The sequence below is a fragment of the Branchiostoma belcheri genome, unplaced genomic scaffold, assembly GCF_001625305.1.
Source record: "Branchiostoma belcheri isolate BF01 breed outbred unplaced genomic scaffold, Haploidv18h27 scaffold177, whole genome shotgun sequence".
NCBI lineage: Eukaryota > Metazoa > Chordata > Leptocardii > Amphioxiformes > Branchiostomatidae > Branchiostoma > Branchiostoma belcheri.
This window is the reverse complement of record NW_017803235.1, coordinates 291712-313751: the sequence shown is the minus strand read 5'-3', so window position 1 is coordinate 313751 and position 22040 is coordinate 291712. Positions and strand designations below refer to the sequence as shown.

At 38.7% G+C, this 22040-nt stretch overlaps 3 protein-coding genes across 3 annotated transcripts in view; all 3 read left to right on the top strand.

Annotated features, from left to right (window-relative positions):
- LOC109467162 (sushi domain-containing protein 4-like) overlaps nt 1-885 on the top strand; it is a gene marked incomplete at its 5' end in the record, with an annotated part of 3412 nt that extends 2527 nt beyond the window's left edge. The window contains 2 exons of the mRNA XM_019765104.1: nt 374-544; nt 707-885. Coding sequence (XP_019620663.1) covers nt 374-544; nt 707-885 — 350 coding nt within the window. The remainder of the gene's footprint in view (nt 1-373; nt 545-706) is intronic.
- Nucleotides 886-1341: 456 nt separating this feature from the next.
- LOC109467161 (tyrosine-protein kinase STYK1-like) lies at nt 1342-6102 on the top strand. The gene is made up of 7 exons (XM_019765103.1): nt 1342-1492; nt 2456-2671; nt 3322-3503; nt 3931-4014; nt 4512-4729; nt 5024-5158; nt 5511-6102. The coding sequence occupies exons 1-7, from the start codon at nt 1342-1344 to the stop codon at nt 6100-6102; spliced, it is 1578 nt and encodes a 525-aa protein (XP_019620662.1).
- A 14224-nt stretch (nt 6103-20326) lies between these two features.
- Nucleotides 20327-22040, top strand: part of LOC109467168 (zinc finger protein OZF-like) — an 8957-nt gene continuing 7243 nt past the window's right edge. The window contains exon 1 of the mRNA XM_019765110.1: nt 20327-20727. Coding sequence (XP_019620669.1) covers nt 20461-20727 — 267 coding nt within the window. The 5' untranslated portion in view covers nt 20327-20460. The remainder of the gene's footprint in view (nt 20728-22040) is intronic.

Below are 22040 nucleotides of genomic sequence, written 5' to 3'. Positions count from 1 at the left end.
CGTCAAGACAAGGATGATGTCTTGAAAAGAGAACAAAATTTCTCCTCTGGTCTCCTAGAGCCACTGAAGAAAGGTATACCTGAAACGTCTGACCGTTTCCAAAATCATATCCAGTTGCTTGATTAACTTCTTTTTTGGCGTATCTTATTACCTGGATGTCTAACCTTCACCGACAAATTGATAGTCATTTTGCAATATACAGTACAATACGTTGTAACTATGTCAGCTCCTGATTTGTAATGATGCAATGATGGTGACAAAAATATCTGCAAGTACCCTGTCATGAAAATCAATTTACACATTCTAGTAGCAATTTGTTGCTATCATCATTGTACAATAAAATATGTTCATTGCCCTGACGCCTGTGTTACAGGAAAACTCTGTCAACAACTGATGGCACCTTCTAACGGCAACATCAGCGGCGGTAGTTCTTGTGGGGACGTCGTTACGTATCATTGTGACGCTGGATACGAGATCAGCGGCGATGAAAAACGAACCTGCCAGTCGGACCAGACCTGGAGCGGCACTCAGCCTACATGCGCCCGTGGGTGGTTTCTTTTGGTTCACATGATTTTGTTTCGTTGAGTTTTCATATTTTCCCAATTAAAGTAGTTTAGTCATTTCTGTTTGTGTGGCCTCTGCAGCTTAGTGACTGCGAGTAGCCTTTTCTAACTAAAACTACCTAGCATCCTACGCCCTCTCTTAGGAAAACCCTGCCCAGAGCTACCGCATCCAACCAACGGCAACAGGACAGAAGGTCATCTTTACGGAGACACAGTCACCTTTTCCTGTATTGAAGCCTACGAACTGATTGGTTCTGAAAACAGAACTTGTCAGACCAACCAGAGCTGGTCCGGCGTGCAGCCCGTTTGCTCCAGTAGGTGACAGCTTTTAACCCTTGTCCTGCTGGCATTCCTGGCACAATATTTGTCAATAATTTCATGTCTTAATTAGATCATAGACCCCCAAATTTTTTGCCCCTAAGTTGCATAGTTACTTCCGAATTCGTTGCGTTTCGTTGCGGTGTGAAGCGTTGCACGAGGAATACCCCCAAATCGTACCTATACAGGGTGTTATATAGATGGTACTGTATGTGCCGCGCGACATATGTTGCGCACAGCAGGACAAGGGTTTTAATATTGTGATATTGTAATGGGATTGATAATTAGTTTGGAATATACAGTACGATATGTTTCAACTATGTCTCGCTCCTTCTTTAGATAACGCAATGCTGGAGACAAACATATTTAAAATCTACTTGCTATCATTATTGTCCGATAAATAAGTTAATTGCCCTGACGCCGTTTTAAATGTGTTACAGGAAAACTCTGTCAGCCACTGATGGCACCTTCTAATGGCAACATCTACGGCGGTAGTTCTTATGGGGACGTCGTTACGTATCATTGTGACGCTGGATACGAGATCAGCGGCGATGAAAAACGAACTTGCCAGTCGGACCAGACCTGGAGCGGCGCTCAGCCTACATGCGCCCGTGGGTGGTCTACTTTAAGTTTATTTTTCCTTGAAACTATCGTCTAGTTTTCAGATTTTTCAAAGTGAAGTTCCAATATTTCTTGACAGACTGTTACAACGTATCTAAATGGTATCTTGGAGCCTTCCTAACATAGAAATGACGCTTATTTTTTCCTCTCACTTAAAGCACTAACGTACAAATCACATGTCACGTACACAAACCCCTTTAAACCCCCCGACACAACTAAGGCTTGAAGGTAATTAGTGGCGGGACCTCTCCCTATACATTATAAGCTAGGCTCTCAATCGCTGACTCTCTGACTGAGTTTGTATTCAGAGAAGCCACTTGGCAAATCTCACTGGGTCAGAAGCAGGCCAGAGTGACTCGTCGAAAGCTCTAGGTGAGAACATTTCTTTGTGTTTGAGCAAGATGTTTTAACTTTATACACATTAATATACACATTTATGTAATCCCAGTATCTTCTTCATCTGAAACAGCGGGACTGTCCACCTTACACGTGGTGATGATTGCCGTGGTGCCATCTGTGGTACTACTTGTACTGGGAGTAGTAGCGGGAATTCTGGGTTACCGGCGCGGCAGAAAGGGACAAAGTGACGACTATGAATTAAAACAGTTTGGCTTTCATCCAGATACTCTAGGTATATGATATCACGACTTGCAGTTTTTCCATTCTGTTATTTGGTAGCAATGCGCAAAAACTATTGAGTAAATAGTCATACTACATGTATGTATTACAAACGGGAAGCACGTATAAACCAATTAATTAGAAGTTGCGTTGCTAAAAGCTTATATTAACTGACTTCACCTATTCTGTAAGTATTCCATTGATACAAATGCATAAGTTTTGTATTGTATTCAATGAGACAGAAAAGTGGGTATATTGATGATGTATACGGTTGTATTACACTGTGAGCCCTATTGAAGACACTCATAATGTTGTTTCACTGCTTTTGTTCTCAGATGCAAAATTAACAGATTTTCGCAAACCACCACCCCCACCTCTCCCGCCTGTGCCGGCTCGGCCACAGTTCCTGCAGTACGAGGTAAACCCGACTGATCTGCGACTGAATGAAGAGATCGGCAGAGGGGCATTCGGTATCGTCTTCCTTGCGACTTTAAAGAGAGCTGTTGATGGTCTTCTCACGGAACAAACAGTGGTGGCCAAAACTGTCCGTGGTAAGTCAACGTCAGCTGGTTACTATCATAATACTCTATCTTCACTAACGCCAGGAGCTTCATTGATTTATTTTGCCACACGTCTTCAAGTCAAGGCGCGAGGATGCTGCCATCAAACTCTTCACACAGATGCTAAGAGAAGATCATCCCCTACATGACCTTGTTCCTCTCTCCAGATCTACAGCTACCGGTCGCTCACTCAGGAACAAAAACACTATCTCCATCCCCCGCCAGAACCAAAAGACTACAGAACTCTTTCCTTCACCAGCCAATCAGACTCTATAACCGGACTGTACAGATAGAGTCTGGCACAAGATAATGGACCTTGTGTAGATATCTGGGTTGTACATCTACTGTACTGTTTTTATAGTTGCTGTAAATATATAATTTTTTGACATTATATCTTGTAAATATCAACGCCATTCAGGCAACATTGTATGTCATGTCTGTTATGTTTGATATCTTAATAAAGAATTGAATTGAATTGAATAATGGCTGAAAGCATGGCACACAGAACTTATTAAGCAGAGAAAGTTAGCCTTTGGTATGATCTGGCCCAAATGCAAAACAAGCACTCTACCCCTGAGCAATTGCACCGGTTAAGCTTCAGTAACTGTATCAACAATGAAAGGTTTTTGTTAAATTTGCAGAGAACGCGAGAGAAGAGGAGATACACAATTTTATACAAGAGGTCGACACCACCATCACCCTGAGGGGCCACATCAACCTGCTTGGTCTGGTGGGCTGTTGTACACTGTCCCACCCTCTCTACCTGGTGACGGAGTACATGCCGTATGGAGACCTTAAGAACTTCCTACTCAAGTGCAGGAAGGTAAATGTATATACCATCCGTTTGTAGCCATGTAACTTTAATGTAGATATCTTTGAATTTGTTCTTATTCCGCCAGTAATGGTTAAACTATTAGAAAGCTGCTGGCTCTATTTTGTTTAGTGAATAATCATAATGATGTGCAACTGAAGTTTAAAAAAACTACTTTTAAAGTTATGTGCCAAATTTGTTGTTATCAGCCACCCATTTCAACATTTTAACGTGTGTGTATGGCTCGATAGATCTGGAAACTGTTGGCCCATTTTACTTCATGTATTTCATTGTTTTGCTTGCTATGCAGCCCTAAAGCAATTATTTGCGATTTCGCAGTTACCAAAAGTTAGTGTCTGAAAATTAAATGTTCCTTTGGTGTTTGTGGTATGTCAGCCATTATATTGTTCATGCTGACTCTTTTCATGTAAATCTACAGTTGAATGAGAGGCTCCAAGACAGCATGTATGACTTCGACGACATGAAGATCTACCAGGTAGCACGGCAGATAGCAAACGGAATGGTAAGCAGACAGTCCACACACAGTATTATCACTGCGAACACACGCATATATACTGTATTTATGAGACACAGCCTTGTAAACAGAATGAGCTTATATCATACGCCTAAATGCTCTGAATTCTATTATGAACTGCAAAAGCACATTCTGATCCCATACTACACACTTTATAGGCACGATTAGTCTCATTGTTTGTTAGCATGCAATAGATGCCAATTACAATTGTTGTGCGATGGCGTTTACATGTTTACTGAGGAACACCAGCGTGACTGGTCTAAAGCTCTAGTTGAGATAATTTTTTGTGTTGCAATTGGTTTAAGTTTTTTAAAACTTTAAACATGAAAGTATCATAGATGAACTTCAATTTTTAAAACTTTAAACATGAAAGTATCATAGATGAACTTCCATTTTTATTTGTTTGTTGACCACGTTCATCCATTTCACACATGACGTTTGCACTTTTTGAATTGTATGTTTTCTGTCTTTCTCTCTCCAAACAGACCTACATTTCCCAGGCTGATTACGTGCACGGTGATCTGGCCGCCCGGAACGTGCTGGTAGGAGAGGACCTGGTGGTGAAGATCGCAGACTTCGGCCTGACAACAGACATCTACGAGCGAGGCTACCAGCGGCAGGACGCGGAGCAGAAGATTCCCCTGAGGTGGATGGCGCCGGAAAGGCTAATGCGAGAGGGCCGGTACACAAGCAAGAGTGACGTGTGAGTGCAATTACTGCTTTGAATTTTGTCCAAGATTAAGGTTAGTACAGTAACTATATAGTCTGGCAACAAAAATGTGCTATACATTGTGTGGAATGTAATTTATATTAGTTGTAAGATTATGTAGTGACCCTATATCATTTATGTACTTTTATGTGCCCTCTTTTGAAAGACCTAAGCTGCCACTTAGTCATATTGTCGCATGATAGCCATAAAACCATTACTGCAATGAATCATTATGTGGATATAAACTTTTTTGCACAACTCATGATCAAATCTAATTCTCACGCCCAGTTGGTCCTTCGGTGTGGTGCTGTACGAGATCGCTACGCTCGGGAACGTGCCCTATCCGGGTCGGGAACGCACGCTCCTGGAGGAACTCCGCACAGGGTACCGCGAACCACGCCCGCCTGGCCTCAAACAAGAACTGTACGTGAAGGAGAATATTTTTTTTATCTCATTCACATTTGTTTTTTGAGAATAATTCATAAATCATGGTGGTTTATAACGGCCCTCTTCACATGTAAGAGAAGATCAATAACAGTGGTCATAATGAGTTTACAACTTTAAAATAAACCAAAAACTATTTTAAAGACACATGGTGAAACGAAAAGCTCGTGTACAGAAACTACAAGTTAGATCAAGTTTAGTAGTGTACTGAGAGACGATAGACATGTTGGTAAAATGGTGATGACAACAACCCTGTGTCTTCGGTCTACTTCATTTAAATACTTGCAACATTGCAAATCACCGATGTCTTACGCATATAAATAACCAATAGGTACGACATGATGCTGCGGTGTTGGCAATGGGAGGAGGATGATCGCCCGGAGTTTGAGGAGCTTTACGATGAGCTGGACGCTGTGGTAGAATTGATGGCCAAGGATTATGTCAAACCCGGTTCCAGCTCCCCAGTGGGGCGTCAGAATGAGGCAGCAGAAGCTCTTGAAACCTCGTACGACGTCCCAAAGTCCGGCCGGATGGGGATGCAACTCCGCGTCACTGCAGACGTCTACAACAGCGAAGATCGTGATGAAGTTGACTCACTCGCGTCCACAAATGCAGAAGCCAGTTCCGCGCCAAAAGAGAAGGATGTGGACACTAACAATGACATCCATGCAACAGTTAACAAGTGGAAGGCCATGCAGCAAGCCACCTTCTCGGAAAGTAAAGACTACGACCAACTAATTACAAGTGGAATCCTCCAGCCCACCGGGTGCAGTAATTATGGATACGACAGTTCCACCGACTCCGAGCTGCCAGAGTCAACGAATGCACAGAAAAATGAAACCCCGGCTACAATTGAGGACAGCACCGGTGATGCTGAAGAAGAAATGCCTTCAACAACAGACGAAAGTGTGCTTTATTTCTAATGGCTTATTTGAGTTCAGTTTTATCTACAGGATGTATTACTGTTTTGTAAAGGCATTTATAAACAATAGAAAAGGAATCTTTATCCAGAGTTTGAATATTGTGCTGTACATATTGAACGGCTGGTTACATTTTCTCGTTGTAAGCAAGTACCATTGAAGTGTATTAATCAGTGTTTAATGCTACTCATGATTAATTATGTAGTGAATATGTCAGTTTCAAAGTATTTTGGTGTTGTATATTGGATAATGTGTTATTTCAAATCAGACATAACATAGAGGCCATTGTGTTAATTTCAATTTATTTTTTATAAACTTATATAGACATTTCTTTCTGTATTCTATCCAAGAGTTTTGTATTCTAATGGGACTTTCCAGGCTGTTGGATCTTTCTGTAGATGTTTGGTCCCCTTTTATCACAGAATCTTAATTTGCATAATTTGGTGTTTTCTTTTCCAGTAGTTTAATTTAAGATGCCACGGAGCCGTGTAAAAATAGATCAGACTGTGCATGGAACACGTCCACGTGTTTTCAGGATAGCTATCAGGTATATAGCAAGGATATAGACACCTTATGCATGTACTACAGTTTCTACATCAAGTTGATGTGTATAACATTGTATATTAAGAAAGCTCCTGTTACTAAAGCCAAGAACGATATGATATAAACGGTTATCTGCAAGATTAAGATTTAATGATATATTTTTTTTTATTTGAGTAAGTTGCAAATCTTACAGTATCTGAGTGCAGTGTCCATTCTGGGTATGTGTATCTGTATGGCCGGTATTACCGACCCTCGGTGTATAACTTCGCAGGCACGCGGCGTGGTGGCAGCTACACCGAATGACTCGTTACACCTATCTAACTCTTAACATTATTTCAAACTATTTCAACAGTCTAGTGATGATGCCCCTACTGTACTTGGTTACAGTATTAGAACCTTAAAACATTGCTTGAGACAACACATTCTAGAAATGCCGTAGAACGGCTGTTCTACAAGAGGCACTGTTTTGTTTATATACCAGCGTTATTAGATCTAAGTAGAGATACTAGTAGTAGGTTAAATAAGTATATCGAATACGTAGAACTTCATGTTAGCAGACAGTTTTATATCACTACATTCTGTACTCATTGTTGTCGTCAATGTGTGTTTGCAATTGGCCCTCGGGCATGAACTTGCACCAAAGAACTCTATATAGTGCATGTATACATAGATGACACAACTCTTACATGTATATATTAGCCTTGATCATGATAAGCATACCAACTCTAATGCAACAGTGTACCAATACCCTTATCTTAGTGCTAGTGCTTCAGTGCAACAATCTACAGGGTAGATTCAAATGATTTATATCAAATGTAAGATTGCTAAACAACAGTTGCCACCTGGCAGCCATGGCTGAATTATGTGTAACTATTTAGATTGTTAACAAGACAACAATATGTATAACAAGGGAACAAGACTACCTAAGTACTAGTAACATTAAAGCTATAGAAAGATATTACACCTATGTTGGATAAAACAGTGTACGTTGTAGGATAAGCATGTTTATGTTTATGTTTATTAGAAACTTCATTAGTAAAAAAAAACAGTTCCTTACTACTCTTCCTGGATCATGGAGCCGTGTACATTAAAATCACATCATAATAACATAACAATGCCACCATCATCACTTAATAACTACAAAGTATACAACACTACAATATAACAACTACAGAATGTTTACTAAATGACTATAATACATAAAACACTACAATATAACAAATACACAATATTTACTAAATGACTACAATGTATACAGCACTACAATATAACAACTGCAAAATATTTACTTAATGACTACTATGTATACATCACTACAATATAACAACTGCACTATGTTTACTTATTGACTACAATGTATATCACGGCGGTCGGTTGCTAGGCTAAAAGTCGCATTACTAGGGAGGTATCGGGTTACAGAACGCGTTCGAACGTGGCCGCGCGGGAGTCCCGGGCCGGCCCGGGGGTAACGGGTAAAATTTGAAAATAAATAAAAGTAATTGGAGAGTAAATACTCGTCAAAATAAAATGTAATAAGTGATTTTGTTTACCTCAAATGTTATTCTTGCACTGCCCTTGCTCCACTTTGTGTACATTTGCTTCTAAATGAGATCAATTTCGGATTTCAAAAAGGGTTCACGAGAACCAAACAACTGATTTTAAGAGGCCCCGAAAATTAAAAATAAGGTTAGATTTTTGGATTTTTAGAAATATTACACTAAATTTAAATTTTCTGTCTTAGGATTTTTTTTATTTTTTAACTAAAACTCGACTTACGGTCAAAAGAAGAGCTAAAAACGCAGTGTTTTATCTTTAAATACCGATAATTCATAATCGCGGCCATATTTAACAAGTTGAGTCTTAAAAAAGACTCTGGCGACGATTTTTTCTGTAATATGTTGGTTGGTGGCCCCGATTTTATTTGTGCATCTCCCGTCAACGTACCAGCCCACCCCAGGTAAATATCGTACAATCCCTGGTGTCGGTCAGTGACCTAAATTAAAACACAGCATGTCTCTCCTATACCTTATGGTGACCGTGCCTCTGGACCAAGAGGTTGGGAGTTCGAATCCCGACCAAACATACACAATGTCGCATACCTTGCTAACTATATTCAACATGCATTCAATTTAGCTTGATAAACAACGGATGTATTTTGAGTTTGAGTATTGCATGCGGCTTCTTTCCACCATCATCAACCTCGACTGACGTGTGCGGGACGGTACTCGTGTTAGACCTGTAACACTTTTAAGAAACCATATTTCTTTGTTGCCATGTATTGCCTGGCGTAAATTAGCAGGTGCTCAGGTAAAGTGCGCCTCACCTCATGCGATAAAACCTGAGGCACGGTCAGAAACTGACTGGGATCTATATATCTTCCCGACAGCGGAATGGTAATAGAATCATAACAAGATATATTTAATGCTTCTTAAGCTTTTACCGAGATCCGTGGTATGATTCTTAAAAAATTTTGGAAGTCCATTCTTACCGACATACTCATACACCAAGTTCTGTTTCCAACAGCCCTCTAAAAATGTTTTTTTGTTCCGTGTTTACCAAATAATTGTCAGGGGCTATTTGTCAGTCTATTTGTCAAACCCTGTCAAGCTGGGCAGAAGGTACCTCCCTAAAGGTGGGGCTTACGGTACAATATTCTTAACTACACACATTTACAGCATATGGCAGTTCTAAATTTCCATAATGGAAAATGGTTGCTAAAGATGGTCCGATACACCACCCTTGGCTGTCTTATACCACCCTGGGATCTGCTTGGAGATTAGTCAGTTGGTGCCTATATAATACAGAGTTCTTCACTAGTTAGTACGAATGAAATTCCTTTGGCTTCTGGGGCGGATCCTAGGTGGCCAATCCGGACCGTGTGTGAAGGCGGGGATACAGATAACGAGGCAGACAATAAAAGATCATTGCTAAGGCCACGACTGAATGATTATTATTGCATGTGGTGGAGCTAGAAATCTCCATTACAATAATAGGAAAAACAGATTATTATTTTATAAACGCGTGCCTGTACATAGTGGAATTTACAGGATGCATGGAGGAAGTGTGAGGCTGTATACATGTCAGCATTCTTCCCCGGCGATATGATGATATACTTACTATAATAGTTACTTTACTTTGGTCAAATTCCCGCTCGAACCAAACAAAAAAAAAAAACACTTTCCACTTCACTCTATATTCCTCCATCAGAGACTGTAATTTACGTCTGATGTGAGGTTGTCAATTAAGTTACTCCTAGGACTTCTTTGACCTATCCTGGGTTCCCAAAGAAAGTATAATTTCTTTTCTCTATGTGATCTGTTTGAATAAACCCACTCCCCACCGACACCTGGATGGGTGTTGTATATTACACTGAGGTAATAGATACCCCCAGTTAAAGTTACTGTTATTCTAAGATAGGCCAATAGGATGGAATCTAGGAAACAGGATACTGCTATAGGGGGCGGAGCTTCCATCCTTTTGCTTTCTTTCTCACAAAAGTCTAAACCAGTCAGGCTGTAGCTGTGTGGTGGAACAGACGTGTGCTTGGTAGGGAACTCTTGGCAAAAACTCTACAGGCATGACACTGACACATCGGGCTACCAGTTGAGCCGGCGGGGAAAAACTATTAGATCCCCCGTAGAGAGTCCGGCCCCAACCACGTTAAACTGGATACGACTACGAGGCATGGCCACATCAGCCCAGTACACCGGGCTTTCTAGGATCTGGTCCTATACGAAAGACACCGCGGATGGACCATGCTTGGCGGCCGTACAGTCCTTCCAACACCGCAGAGATATCCGGCAGCCCACGATGGTTTAATAAATACCATACCAGGCTCGTCCAGGCCTAAGGTAAGCTGAGAGGTATGTTTCACCGTATATTATTTTGTACTTCCTTATGTTATTTGATGTGTTACATACCTGTAACAAATGTTGCGATTGTAGCCGTGACGTCTGTACCCCTGCAATTCTGTCGCCAAATAATCTAGTATTTTTTTGTATTTATAAACCCTTCCTTAAGAAGTTGTTAAGTGTGGTTTTAAATGGGGTCACCACTATATGTGAAGAAGAATTACATGTATGACCTATGATTTGGCAATGTATTACAGTTTACGATAATGTCGACAGTAATTTTCCCCATAGTCATAGTACCATCGTGATACAGTTCTTGTGATCTTGGGAAATTGTCCGTAGAAAAATTCTTACGTCTTTCTTGAGAAAGTACAATTTGGTTGTGATTTGTGAAATATTCTATTACATTGAAGAATTCTTAACTACATGTTTTATGTTCGCTAGAAAGTCGATACTATCAGCGGTCTTAGAAAAATTTATATAAAGCCATATCTTTATCCAGAAATTGTACCCGAGGTTGACTAGGCTTGCCTGTCCCTGACCATTCCTGTAGTAGTAAGAGTATATTTTGACCTACACAGGCTACGTGTGTACTTTCACTTTCTTTCTTACAAAAGTGTCAAATGCCTGTTTCATGACAACTTAACATCATTCAACTTAAAACATTTTGTGTACCCTCCCAAATGTTTGTCTGATACTCACTGCTTTTGTTAGGTTAGAGATTTCACCTATTCATGAGCTTGAATAGTGTCCGAATTCGTAGGTCATGCTAGTTCTGACACACGTTCCACCTACAGCAAAGCAATTCTAACCACGGCGTTCTAACAGATAGATACATATTTGGCTTTCTAAGGGTTGTTCTACAGGCCCCAGCCATACTAGACATAAACCTCTTTTGACATACTAGCTATGAATCTTTCCAGTTGACCTTTCTAGTTATTGTCATCATGTAGGCAAACAAAACCAACCCCGTAAACACCCTGGCATGCACTAATTGATTTGAGCGGGCGGGCAGTACCCAACGCACCGTACGGATACCAGGCAGTCTACGATGGTCTAACTGCCAGGCTATACTGAAATAAAATACTCTTAAACTTTTTATTACAATTATAATATTATGACGATATGGTTCTATTTCACGATTTGAAAATCTTGACGGTATATGACATAAATAAGTTTCAAACAGCCATTTTGTCCATAAGGTGATACATAACAACTCACAATTACCAGTACAATACAAGAACTTATTCAAACTTAATTCAGATATACGTTTCATTTATGCCCTTTTCTCTCTTTATACCCACAGGTAAACTTCGCCATGTCCACCCTGAGATGCAGACTACAGCAGGAGTTCACTGGCTAGCATGAAACCTTAGCATGAAACCTAGTCGTGGAAGGATTGGGGTGTGCATTCATGTTTTGCAGCCAAAATTAAAAAACAAGCATGGAATGCAACAGCATCATGAAAGCGAAGAAAATAATAAATAAAAAAGCAAGACTGACACAAACATACATGATAGAAAACACACAAGTGAATAAAATTCCTTACACAAAACATCACTGTTACACTACATGTGTCACACAGTAAAGTTATAAAAAAAACGACCAGCATCATATAGTTGCAACTAAAAACACATTTGAAATATTATAAGCTTGAATATGCTGCTCCTGAGTAAGAAATTTGTTCTCTCTTGATAGAAGAAAACATATTTGAAATATCAATAAAGACAATCATTAATATTCTGTGTGCAAAAAGCCACAGTTTGCCCAAAAAGGTGCTATTGCATGCATGGTAACATAAGCCTTTCCTGCTTGTTCTGATGACCACAAGGCCGGAGGCTACCTCAAAACCAATTCCCTAGGGAATGCATTCATGCAATTTTTGAAATTCTTTCAAAGCGATCGTAGTACTTACACAAATGCCTCCGCCCCTGAGGCGTCGCCAAAAAATCCCTAAGACAGAAATCTGCGGAAATCGTTCCTCTTCCAAACAAGCCCTCAATGAGGTAATTTGAGCGATTTTTGGTAATGGTTAAAACACCATGTTTGCACGCATGCTGTGCCACTTGTATATGCGGACCTGGATTTTATAACAGCGTCAACAAGAATTCTGACCTTCAAGGTCACCCACGATGACGGCAGTAGCTTCGTTACATGTTACATATCCACAATAAAATTACGGCATAGATGTAATGTTTTGAAAACGGTTCATATTTGTGGAAAGGTGGATTTTTCCTGTTCCGTGGTTCCCAAGTTAAAAAGGACTTGAAGTAGCCGGTTGTAGCGGCTTTACTGTAAATGACCGCGGGTAACCCCGGATCGAACGCCCGCTCTATTCGAATGACGTCATATCGAACAAGATTCGCAGGTTCGGGGGATTCGATCTCCATAGTAGCGGAGTGGGACTTTTGGGCCCAAATCTGACCATCGTGTATACAAGGACATTATACACATTATATACATCTGTGTATAATGTCATTGGTATATACAAGATCCAATTCGCGACCCACGGGTTTATTGCTTAATCCCATCTAGACCGGGGGGGTGCTCGCGCCAACTTTGATGTCACATAGCGTCTGAACGGCTAAAGCTAGAACCGCCAAACTCGGTGACTTTTCCTAAAATATTGTTGGCAACAAATCTGTATCAGTGGAATAAGATTATAAATTTTCTCGTTGCCATGGCAACGGGTTTTTGACGCATTTTTTGCTAAATTTAATAATTTCCGTTTCAACAACAGAATTTTATGGGTTTTATGTCAAATTACACATGGTTTCTAATATTAATAACATCTCATATAATTATATGTAAATTTTATTATTAAAAATGCATAATTTATGCTAATTTGATGACGTCATTGGCCAAAATACAAGATGGCGGACCATATCACTAGATCAGGTAAATACAGCTTATTTTCCTTAAAATGTCATCAATATTCCCATTCTTTTTTACAAAAGAGGTTAATATGAACGTCTTCAATCTGTTTACAATGTATTTTAGGCTTTATCCTGAAAAAAAGCTATTTTTCAAAATTCAAGATTGATGATCCAAGATGGCGGATAGGTAATATATGCATGACGTCATTTTATGACGTCACCGGTGTTGCTATGGGCAACATAAGACTACCTACATCCTAATATTCTGTCATAAATACTTTCGGTAAAGTTATGTCGTATAACGTTTAGTTTTCAGGGAATAACCTATCTAGACGGTTTTGGCCAATAAAATCACATTAATGACGTCACAATGACGTCATATTCGATGATAAATTTTTACTAGTATACCATCCTCTGAAAATTTAATGGTACTACGATATACCGTTCACGAGTTCTGAGGGGAGGGCCAAATGAGCCCCTCCCCCTCGGTCCCACCAAGCCCAAAAAAGCCCGGTCTAGATAGGGTTAAATGATATCGACCTTTAGCGCTGATCTAGTTACTTTGTACGAATATTGGGGGGATTCATTTGATATCGTTTGAAGCTAGCGACCCGACAGGCTCCGTGGGTCGCGAATTGGATCTTCTATGGCCCGGATTTTCTCTAATATTACTATCCCTTTATTTCGGCAAATGTCAAGTATTTTTTCAGCGATCCGCGGTGCCTGGTAGAGGCTACACGGTGTCAGCTCACAACCAGCCCTCCAACTGGGAGCTTTTATGTGCTTTTTTCTGATTGCATATAGACAACATATCCGGCCTGGTTGAATTACCCCCGTTTTTGGGGGCCTCAGGGGCGGAGCCGTTGGTATAATACTGTGATTGAGTTGAAAATATTCTAAGAATTCCACCAATGCATTCCCTAGGGAATTGCTTTTTGGCGATACCTTGTGGGACTTATTCTCAAAGCAGAGGTTGGAGGGGATTGATCGTTACCACCGATAACGATCATCCCCACCAACCTCTGCTTGGAGAGTAGTGGGACCAGCCTTTGCACATAGTCGTGTGGCATGAGACATGCAGTCCAAGATCCATGTTCAACAAACTTTTAGCAACTAAGAAACCTGAGGCTATTTACAAAAGATTACAAAACGTCAACAGCACTCATGACCACAATACTCGTTTTGCAAATGGTGGCGGTTTCAGATTACCTAAGCCTAAGACAACCACTTTAACACGTACTTTCTTATACAGATGTTCCAAATCATACAACTCCTTCCCACCACATATGAAATCGACTACACCTTCAAATTTCAAAACACAAATCACCAAGTGGATTCATTCTAAAATTGACAGAACTAGGCCTTTACAGTACTGGTGGTAAGCATTCTTAAACCAAGTCTCAGATTAAATGAATTTGTAGGGGTAATTAATTAAACTCATACTGTTGTAAATAGACGTTAGTATTTTCTTAGTGAAGTTTGGGTTTTAAAATCATTATCAGGTGGCATCTAATTGTTAATTACTTATTGTTATTATTATGATTTGCAGTTCTGCATCCACTTGTTATTTATTCATTGTTATTATGATTGCTGTTCTGCATCCACTTTGTTATTTACTTTTGTTATTATGATTTGCAGTTCTGCATCCACTTGTTATCTATTTATTGTTATTATGATAGCTGTTCTGCATCCACTTTGTTATTTACTTATTGTTATTATGATAGCTGTTCTGCATCCACTTTGTTATTTACTTATTGTTATTCTGATTTGCAGTTCTGCATCCACTTTGTTATTTACTTATTGTTATTCTGATTTGCAGTTCTGCATCCACTTTGTTATTTACTTATCGTTATTATGATTTGCAGTTCTGCACCCACTTGTTGATTTACTACTTTTTATGGTTTGCAGTTTTGCAACCTCTTTTTGTAACAGTTTTTGTTACATTAATCATCCATGACCTCTGACCTCTCCCCGTTCACTTAAGTTCAGTTTTCAGTTAATGTTGTGTGCGTTATGTTATTTTTTTTATTAAGACTCACACCTTTTGTTATGTTGGTTTTACTTTCATGTACATTTGTTTTGTTCTGTTCTGTACATTTGTTTCATTGTAATTTTGCGACTCCAGGAAGAATAGATTTCATGTAAATCTAATGGAGATCGAATAAACAGACAAACAAACAATGCAGTAGTCTGTACAGTGTTTTTACGATACATGTACTTCACAAAAGTTCTCTAGATTTAATGACGACCAAGATGTCTCAGCTGTTTGTCGATACAGGCTTCTGCAACGCCAGCCAAAGCTTCCCTTATATTGGGCATGGTAAAACTTCCAGTCAGATTGATTGCTACGAATTTTTTCTAACTTAACTATGTTATGATAGTGATGTTTTGTGTAAGGGATTTTATTCATTTGTGCGACTGTTTGTGTCGGTATTGCTTTTTTTTATTCTTGGATTTTTTTTTTGCTTTCACGATGTGAAACTGTACTACCCGTGTGAGGAGTGGCAAACAGTTCAGTCGGCTCTGTAATGTGAAACGGCACGCGAAGACTCACGCCGGTGAGAAACCGTACAGATGTGAAGAGTGTGGCAAACAATTCCGTCAGCTCTGTCATGTAAATTGGCACGCGGAGACTTACGCCGGTGAGAAACCGTTCAAGTGGGAGGTCTGTGGTAACCACTTTAGTCAGCTGGGTAATCTGGCAATCCACATGTGGATTCACACTGGTGAGACACCGTACACAGTGTAACAGAAGCTTCGCTCATTCAAGTAGTCTGAAGAAACATGCATGTGTGCAGACTAATTCTACCCAGTACCCATTCCTACCAGTGTGACATTGAAAGTGTCCAGAAATGTACGAAAACAATAAGAAAAGTAAAGTAGAAAAAGGTTTATGTGCGTTTAGACTATGTAAAATGATGAACATGATGCGATTTCATCGCATATACATGTAGCATATTTCTGCATTAACCCTACCTAGACCGGGCTTTTTTTGACATGGGGGGACGGGGCTCTTTTGACCCCCCTAAGAACTCGCGAACGGTATGTCGTATGACCACCAAATTTTCAGAGAATGGTGTACTAGTTCAAATTTATCATATCTACAATTTTTATGTCGTTATGACGTAATATGACGCCATTATGACGTCATTAATGTGATTTTATTGGCCAAAACCGTCTAAATAGGTTTTTCCCTGAAAACTAAATGGTATTAAACATAACTGTACCAAAAGTTTTTGTGACAGAATATTATGGTGTACTTAGTCTTATGTTGCCCATAGCAACACCGGTGACGTCATAAAATGACGTCATGCATATTTAAGATATCCGCTATCTTGGATCATCAATCTTGAATTTTCAAAAATACTTTTTTTCATGATAAAGCCTAAAATACATTGTAAACATACCAAAGACCTTCATGGAAGTATTGATGAAATTTTAATGAAAATAACATGTATATACCTGTTCTAATGATATTGTCCGCCATCTTGGATTTTGGCCAATGACGTCATCAAATTAGCATAAATTATGCATATTTAATGATAAAATTTACATAAAATTATATTGGATGTTATTAATATTAGAAACCATGAGTAACTTGACATAAAACCCATAAAATTCTATTGTTGAAACAAAAAGTACTTAATTTAGCAAAAAATGCCTGTCAGAAACCCGTTGCCATGGCAACACAAAAAATTATTATCTTATTCCAATGATAGAGAATTGTTGCCAACAATATTCTAGGAAAAGTCACCAAGTTTGGTTTTTCTACGGCTAGCCGTTCAGACGCTAGGTGACATCAAAGTTGGCGCGGGCACTTTTACCCCCCCCCGGTCTAGGTAGGGTTAAATGTCAATGAACCTTTTGGTTAATGTATCGAATCCGGTCCGTTTTTTTTTAACATTTTTATCTATTGCGTTGTATTAGTCAAGCAGAACATATAGTTCTTAAAGTTATTGTATTTGTCATTTTGACCAATATCTGTAAAATATTAATACATATTTAGTACGATCTGGTTGGATCAGAAAAAAATAAGATAAGACTGTCATTTACCTAGACTGACTTACCTTGTTGTTATACTTTTTATATCAACACTACCTTTTGTAAAACATGTTGTCTGTTCCTAGTATTGTAGGCATTATTCTAATAAGGCCATGTTGATTTGATTATATGGATGACATCCACGCGCGCATGAATTTTCGGCCGTTTCCAAAAAAAAAAAGTTTTCAACCATACTGTAAATCGTGCAAAACAGTTGCTAAATGAGCAAAAATATACCATAAGTTGCAAGGAAAACATTTAGAAACGATACCAATGTCGTAGAATGCCAAAATCAAAGGAAAAAAGACAAAAATGTAAAGAAATGAATTCGAAGAGTAGATTATTTGCCATAACATATTCTGTGTCATTTGTTCAACCTTCATGACCACGTAGATTTCATAGTGAAAGCAACTTTTTTTTTTGCAAAACTTTTCTTTTATTCGCACGCGCGTATCAGTTTTGGGGTTCCCAGAGGATGTCATTCATATAATCAAATCAACATGGCCTAAGACATGAACACAGATAGTGTTTTCTTTTGAGAAGGAGGGTATAGATATCTCTGGTTGATATATTTAAGTTTAAACAACGAAAAAAAAACTTTTTTCACACACCAGCTGCATGGCAGAAAAATTTTTGCCGAATGGAGTAAAACAAAAATGTACAACACGTTTACATCTAGTGGCTTTATTAAATGTGTTGTTCATTTGTTAAGAATTTTAATGACTGCACCAGTACTTTTTTTTGCTTTATAATTATGTTCTGCTCCGCAGCGCTTTTGACCTTGAAAGTGACTTGCCGAATCTGTAGTTGAATATTTATTTATCCGAAAGCCTTTACTCGATATATATTTGTTGTGTATCCAATCTTTAGATCTTTCATAAGATCAATATGTAAGGCATATCTAAGACAGGATTACTTGTCAGTACGCAAGTCAACCAAAATCAAAAAGCACAGTTACCAAGAACCTCTCAGAGGTAGCAATAACGACGACCCCTGTGTATATTTTCACCTTTCGCCAAAACCAGGTACAATGTATTCGATGTTTTAAATTCGCACACATCATACACCACCAACTTCGCTGGATCCAACAGCTAGACAGGCAATATATGAGGGAATGTACAATCCCATCACGGCATTCTGTCACTATGGCATTATTTCCCATTGCTACATGTAGGGGCGTTTGAAAAAGTATCGGATTTCAAGACGCAATTTAGGGCTGATCGTAAAACATTTGAAAATAAACAAAATAGTAACGAGGGAAAATTTTGTTGAAATAAAGTAAAATTATCGTCTTTACATGCATTCAATTGTAATTTTTGCGTAAAATAGGTGTTTTTTTATTTCGTTAGAAAAGTCAAAATTTTTCGGGATTTCGGAGCGCCATAATTTAGCCATTTATCGTTCGAATGCGGCTACATATATTGCTCAAGATCCCCGATTTTTTAATATTTTTTCAACAACTAGGAATAATACAAAATAATCGTGTTTGGGATTTTTTGCATTTCCGACTTAAATTGTAGTTTTTGTCGACAAATAGATGAAAAAATGGATTTTGGGGGCTTTTTTTGCTCAATTACCAATAATTCAAAATTTATGGCATTTTTAAATAATCCCATGAACACGATTGTCGGGAAAGCAGTTACAATCATTTTGAGCCGTCAATGAGGTATGTTGGTCTCTCCATGCTTCCAGGTTTTAACGAGTTTTTCAGACATGTCATCTTGCCCGAAAGTAGGGAGTGTGATATTCAGTTACTCATTGAAGCAACTGGGTATGATGTTTGGAAAAGGTCAGACTTTATCCATTGGCTTTCGTCAGTGACTGAGAGACCAGAGGAGAAATGCAGGTTTATAAGCACAGGTTACTGATTGATATGCAAATAAAGTGAAGACAATTTTTCTGGAAGTCAAAAAGGAAACAAAAGTCAGACAAGTCTCTGTTATCCCGAACAGGAGCTTAAGTGTTGTCTGTCCTCGGGGCTGGGAGTGCCAAATTTCAAGTGCCGGAGAGATCCACCCTGACCCCCTTCCTGTTGAGGGTGGGGTTGTACATTCTTTCATACATTGCGTCTTTAACACCCCGTTCCCACCAGCGTGTTTCGCGGTCTAAGATTTCCGTGTTTAAACTTTGTTTTTCCACTCCAGTTTAAAAGAGTCACCCTGGTTGTGTTGTAGGTGGTGGAAAATAGCTGAGGAGTAGCCGTTAGCACTAGGTCTGCAAAGTTCCTTGTACCTTACCTTTTTAAGCGGTCGACTCGTCTCTCCGATGTAGGTGTTGTTACAATTGGTCTCCTCACATTTGAGTCTGTAAATAACATTAGCCTTGATACCTTATAAACCTGCATTTCTCCTCAGTCACTGACGAAAGGTAGTGGATACTAGCTTAAACGTCTGACCAAAAATCGTTTCCAAAAATCATATTCAGTTGCTTGAGTAACTGCTTTTTGGCGTATCGTATTATATGGACGTTTAACCTTCATTGTAGTGCGATGTTCATACTATCGTAAATGATCATTCCAATACTCAAGGTCACCCACAAATACGACAGTGGCTTTGCTACATGTTTCATGTCCACAGCAAAATGATAAGCGTACGTGTACTGTCCTGTCCTGTCATCTTCTTAAGACAACATGACTCCTGTACAAGAAGAGCTAACTGACTCATTAGCATTGTCATAGCTTTGTCTTATTCCGAGTTTTCCGTAGTTTGTCTGAAATTTGTCTTTACTTCATTCACGTATCGATTCATATCGACAACAAAATAAGTTTTTGTATACTTAAGTGAAAACCTTCCAATCCGATTTACTGCCAACCCAGTAGTTACATGAAATAGTTGACCACTCTGATTCTATCATTTTTGGCTGTAAAGACGCAAGAAAGACTCGTCAAAACAACACTTCTAGTGGACATTAAATTTAGGTCATTAGGGTAAGGTTCAATACGTATTGCTTGCAAAAAAACTAACACACATCAGTGTGACTACAATAATCTACATATTAAGTAGCACACGTACATTTACTTTACTGTACTAAGTATTAACTTGACCGAGTGCATGGGGACATCTTTATTTAGCTTTCTCATCCTTGTTTCTTTGAAAGCATTGCACTATTTCATACGTTGTCTTAACTATTCTTATGCACATCCGTGTAGTAAGCATTGTTCACTGTCCTGTTTTATAATCAAGTGTAAACCTACCAAACCGGTATTACTGCCCAATCAGTTTCTTTATAAGAGAGTTGGCCAGTCTGATCCTACTATTCCCGACTCTGAAGACTCAAGAATCGGCGTTGCCTTCAAACCATCCAGCTGTCGCTCTTTGGTAAGTACAGCTTATGTTGTTTCAGTTTCCGTCTCTTACAAGTACGGGCCTAGTGGAACACATGAATGCAAGTCAGCCTTGCTGTTTCTACAGCAATGTCTGGGGTACACGTGGAAAGGTTGTTTTTCTTACACTTAACAATATAACGTCCGAAGTTATCTGTACCGGTAGAGTCGGCATAACGCCCTTCGGCGCATAAAAATAGTCTTCTTGGTGGCATAGAGTTCTATCGACGATCGTTCTTTAAAAATATTCAGTTTTTGAATACCTCATTTATTGACAAATCTTAATCAACTAAGCATGTTGTTAAGGACAGCATTTATTCTATTCTTTTTTTTTTCATCTCTGTTCTTTATTGAGTATCGAATACATATGTACATAGAATGTAATAAATTGTTACATCAGATTCATCAATTTCTGTCTGTTTGTACAATCTTTAACTTTTAAAACTATCCTGACAAATTGTCTAATACTTTTATATATATTTCAGAATGGTATACAACTAACAAGGCTGATACAGAAAATATGCACATACCTTTTTCTCACAAATTCACAGACTTAACAAATGTCACTAATTTCGATATTGCACATAAATACTGTAACACTATATTAGCTAAGATTCAGTTGAATTTAGGGCTAACTAAAGAAGGCATCAAATGTTTCCCAAACACGGAAATAAATGCCGTCAAAAGGACATATTTTCCACTTCACTTCTACTGAATACTATTGTACTGGACACCTTTCTCAGCAATTCAGATAATTTTTAAACGACAAATACATATCAATTAAACGTAACGTCAGCTGCATAGAGAGCCCCACTTCCCGCGGTGCTTCTCCAGTTTACCTTTCTTTAATGCTATGGAATATTCTACAGTTTGAAAAGAATTTAATATAACGAAGAAAGGAATCAAAGTTTAAAGAACTAGTTTTTCTACATCTAAATATATATATTTTGGCAAGTAGGGTTATAAGATTTTCAATTGGGGGGTTCCAAAGTGTAAATTTCCAAAAATACATTGAATCCATTTAAGAATAAATCTTTAGTTGTTTTATAGTGATACCAAGTTTTTAATTTGGTCCCAAAAAGAGATAACGTTTTGGACATTCCCAGAAGACATGCAGGTATGTTTTCTTCCTCTTCATGGCAGAACGAGCACAAAGGGGTCTCTATACATTTCCAAATATATAGTAGTTTGTTTGTAGGTAGAAATTTATGTAAAATTTTATATTGGAAAAACCTAGTGGAAGAATCGATAGTACAATGTATTATAGATATATAAACCTGTTTCCAGGGAATAGGGGTGTCAAAGAGG

What these genes read in the sequence shown, in the direction of transcription:
- LOC109467161 (XM_019765103.1), top strand. Translation starts at nt 1,342, where the DNA reads ATGGCACCTTCTAATGGCAACATCTACGGCGGTAGTTCTTATGGGGAC. An exon ending in GGTGGCCAAAACTGTCCGTG is followed by an intron (nt 2,672 to 3,321) that starts GTAAGTCAACGT and finishes TTAAATTTGCAG; the next exon opens with AGAACGCGAGAGAAGAGGAG. An exon ending in CCTGGCCTCAAACAAGAACT is followed by an intron (nt 5,159 to 5,510) that starts GTACGTGAAGGA and finishes AATAACCAATAG; the next exon opens with GTACGACATGATGCTGCGGT.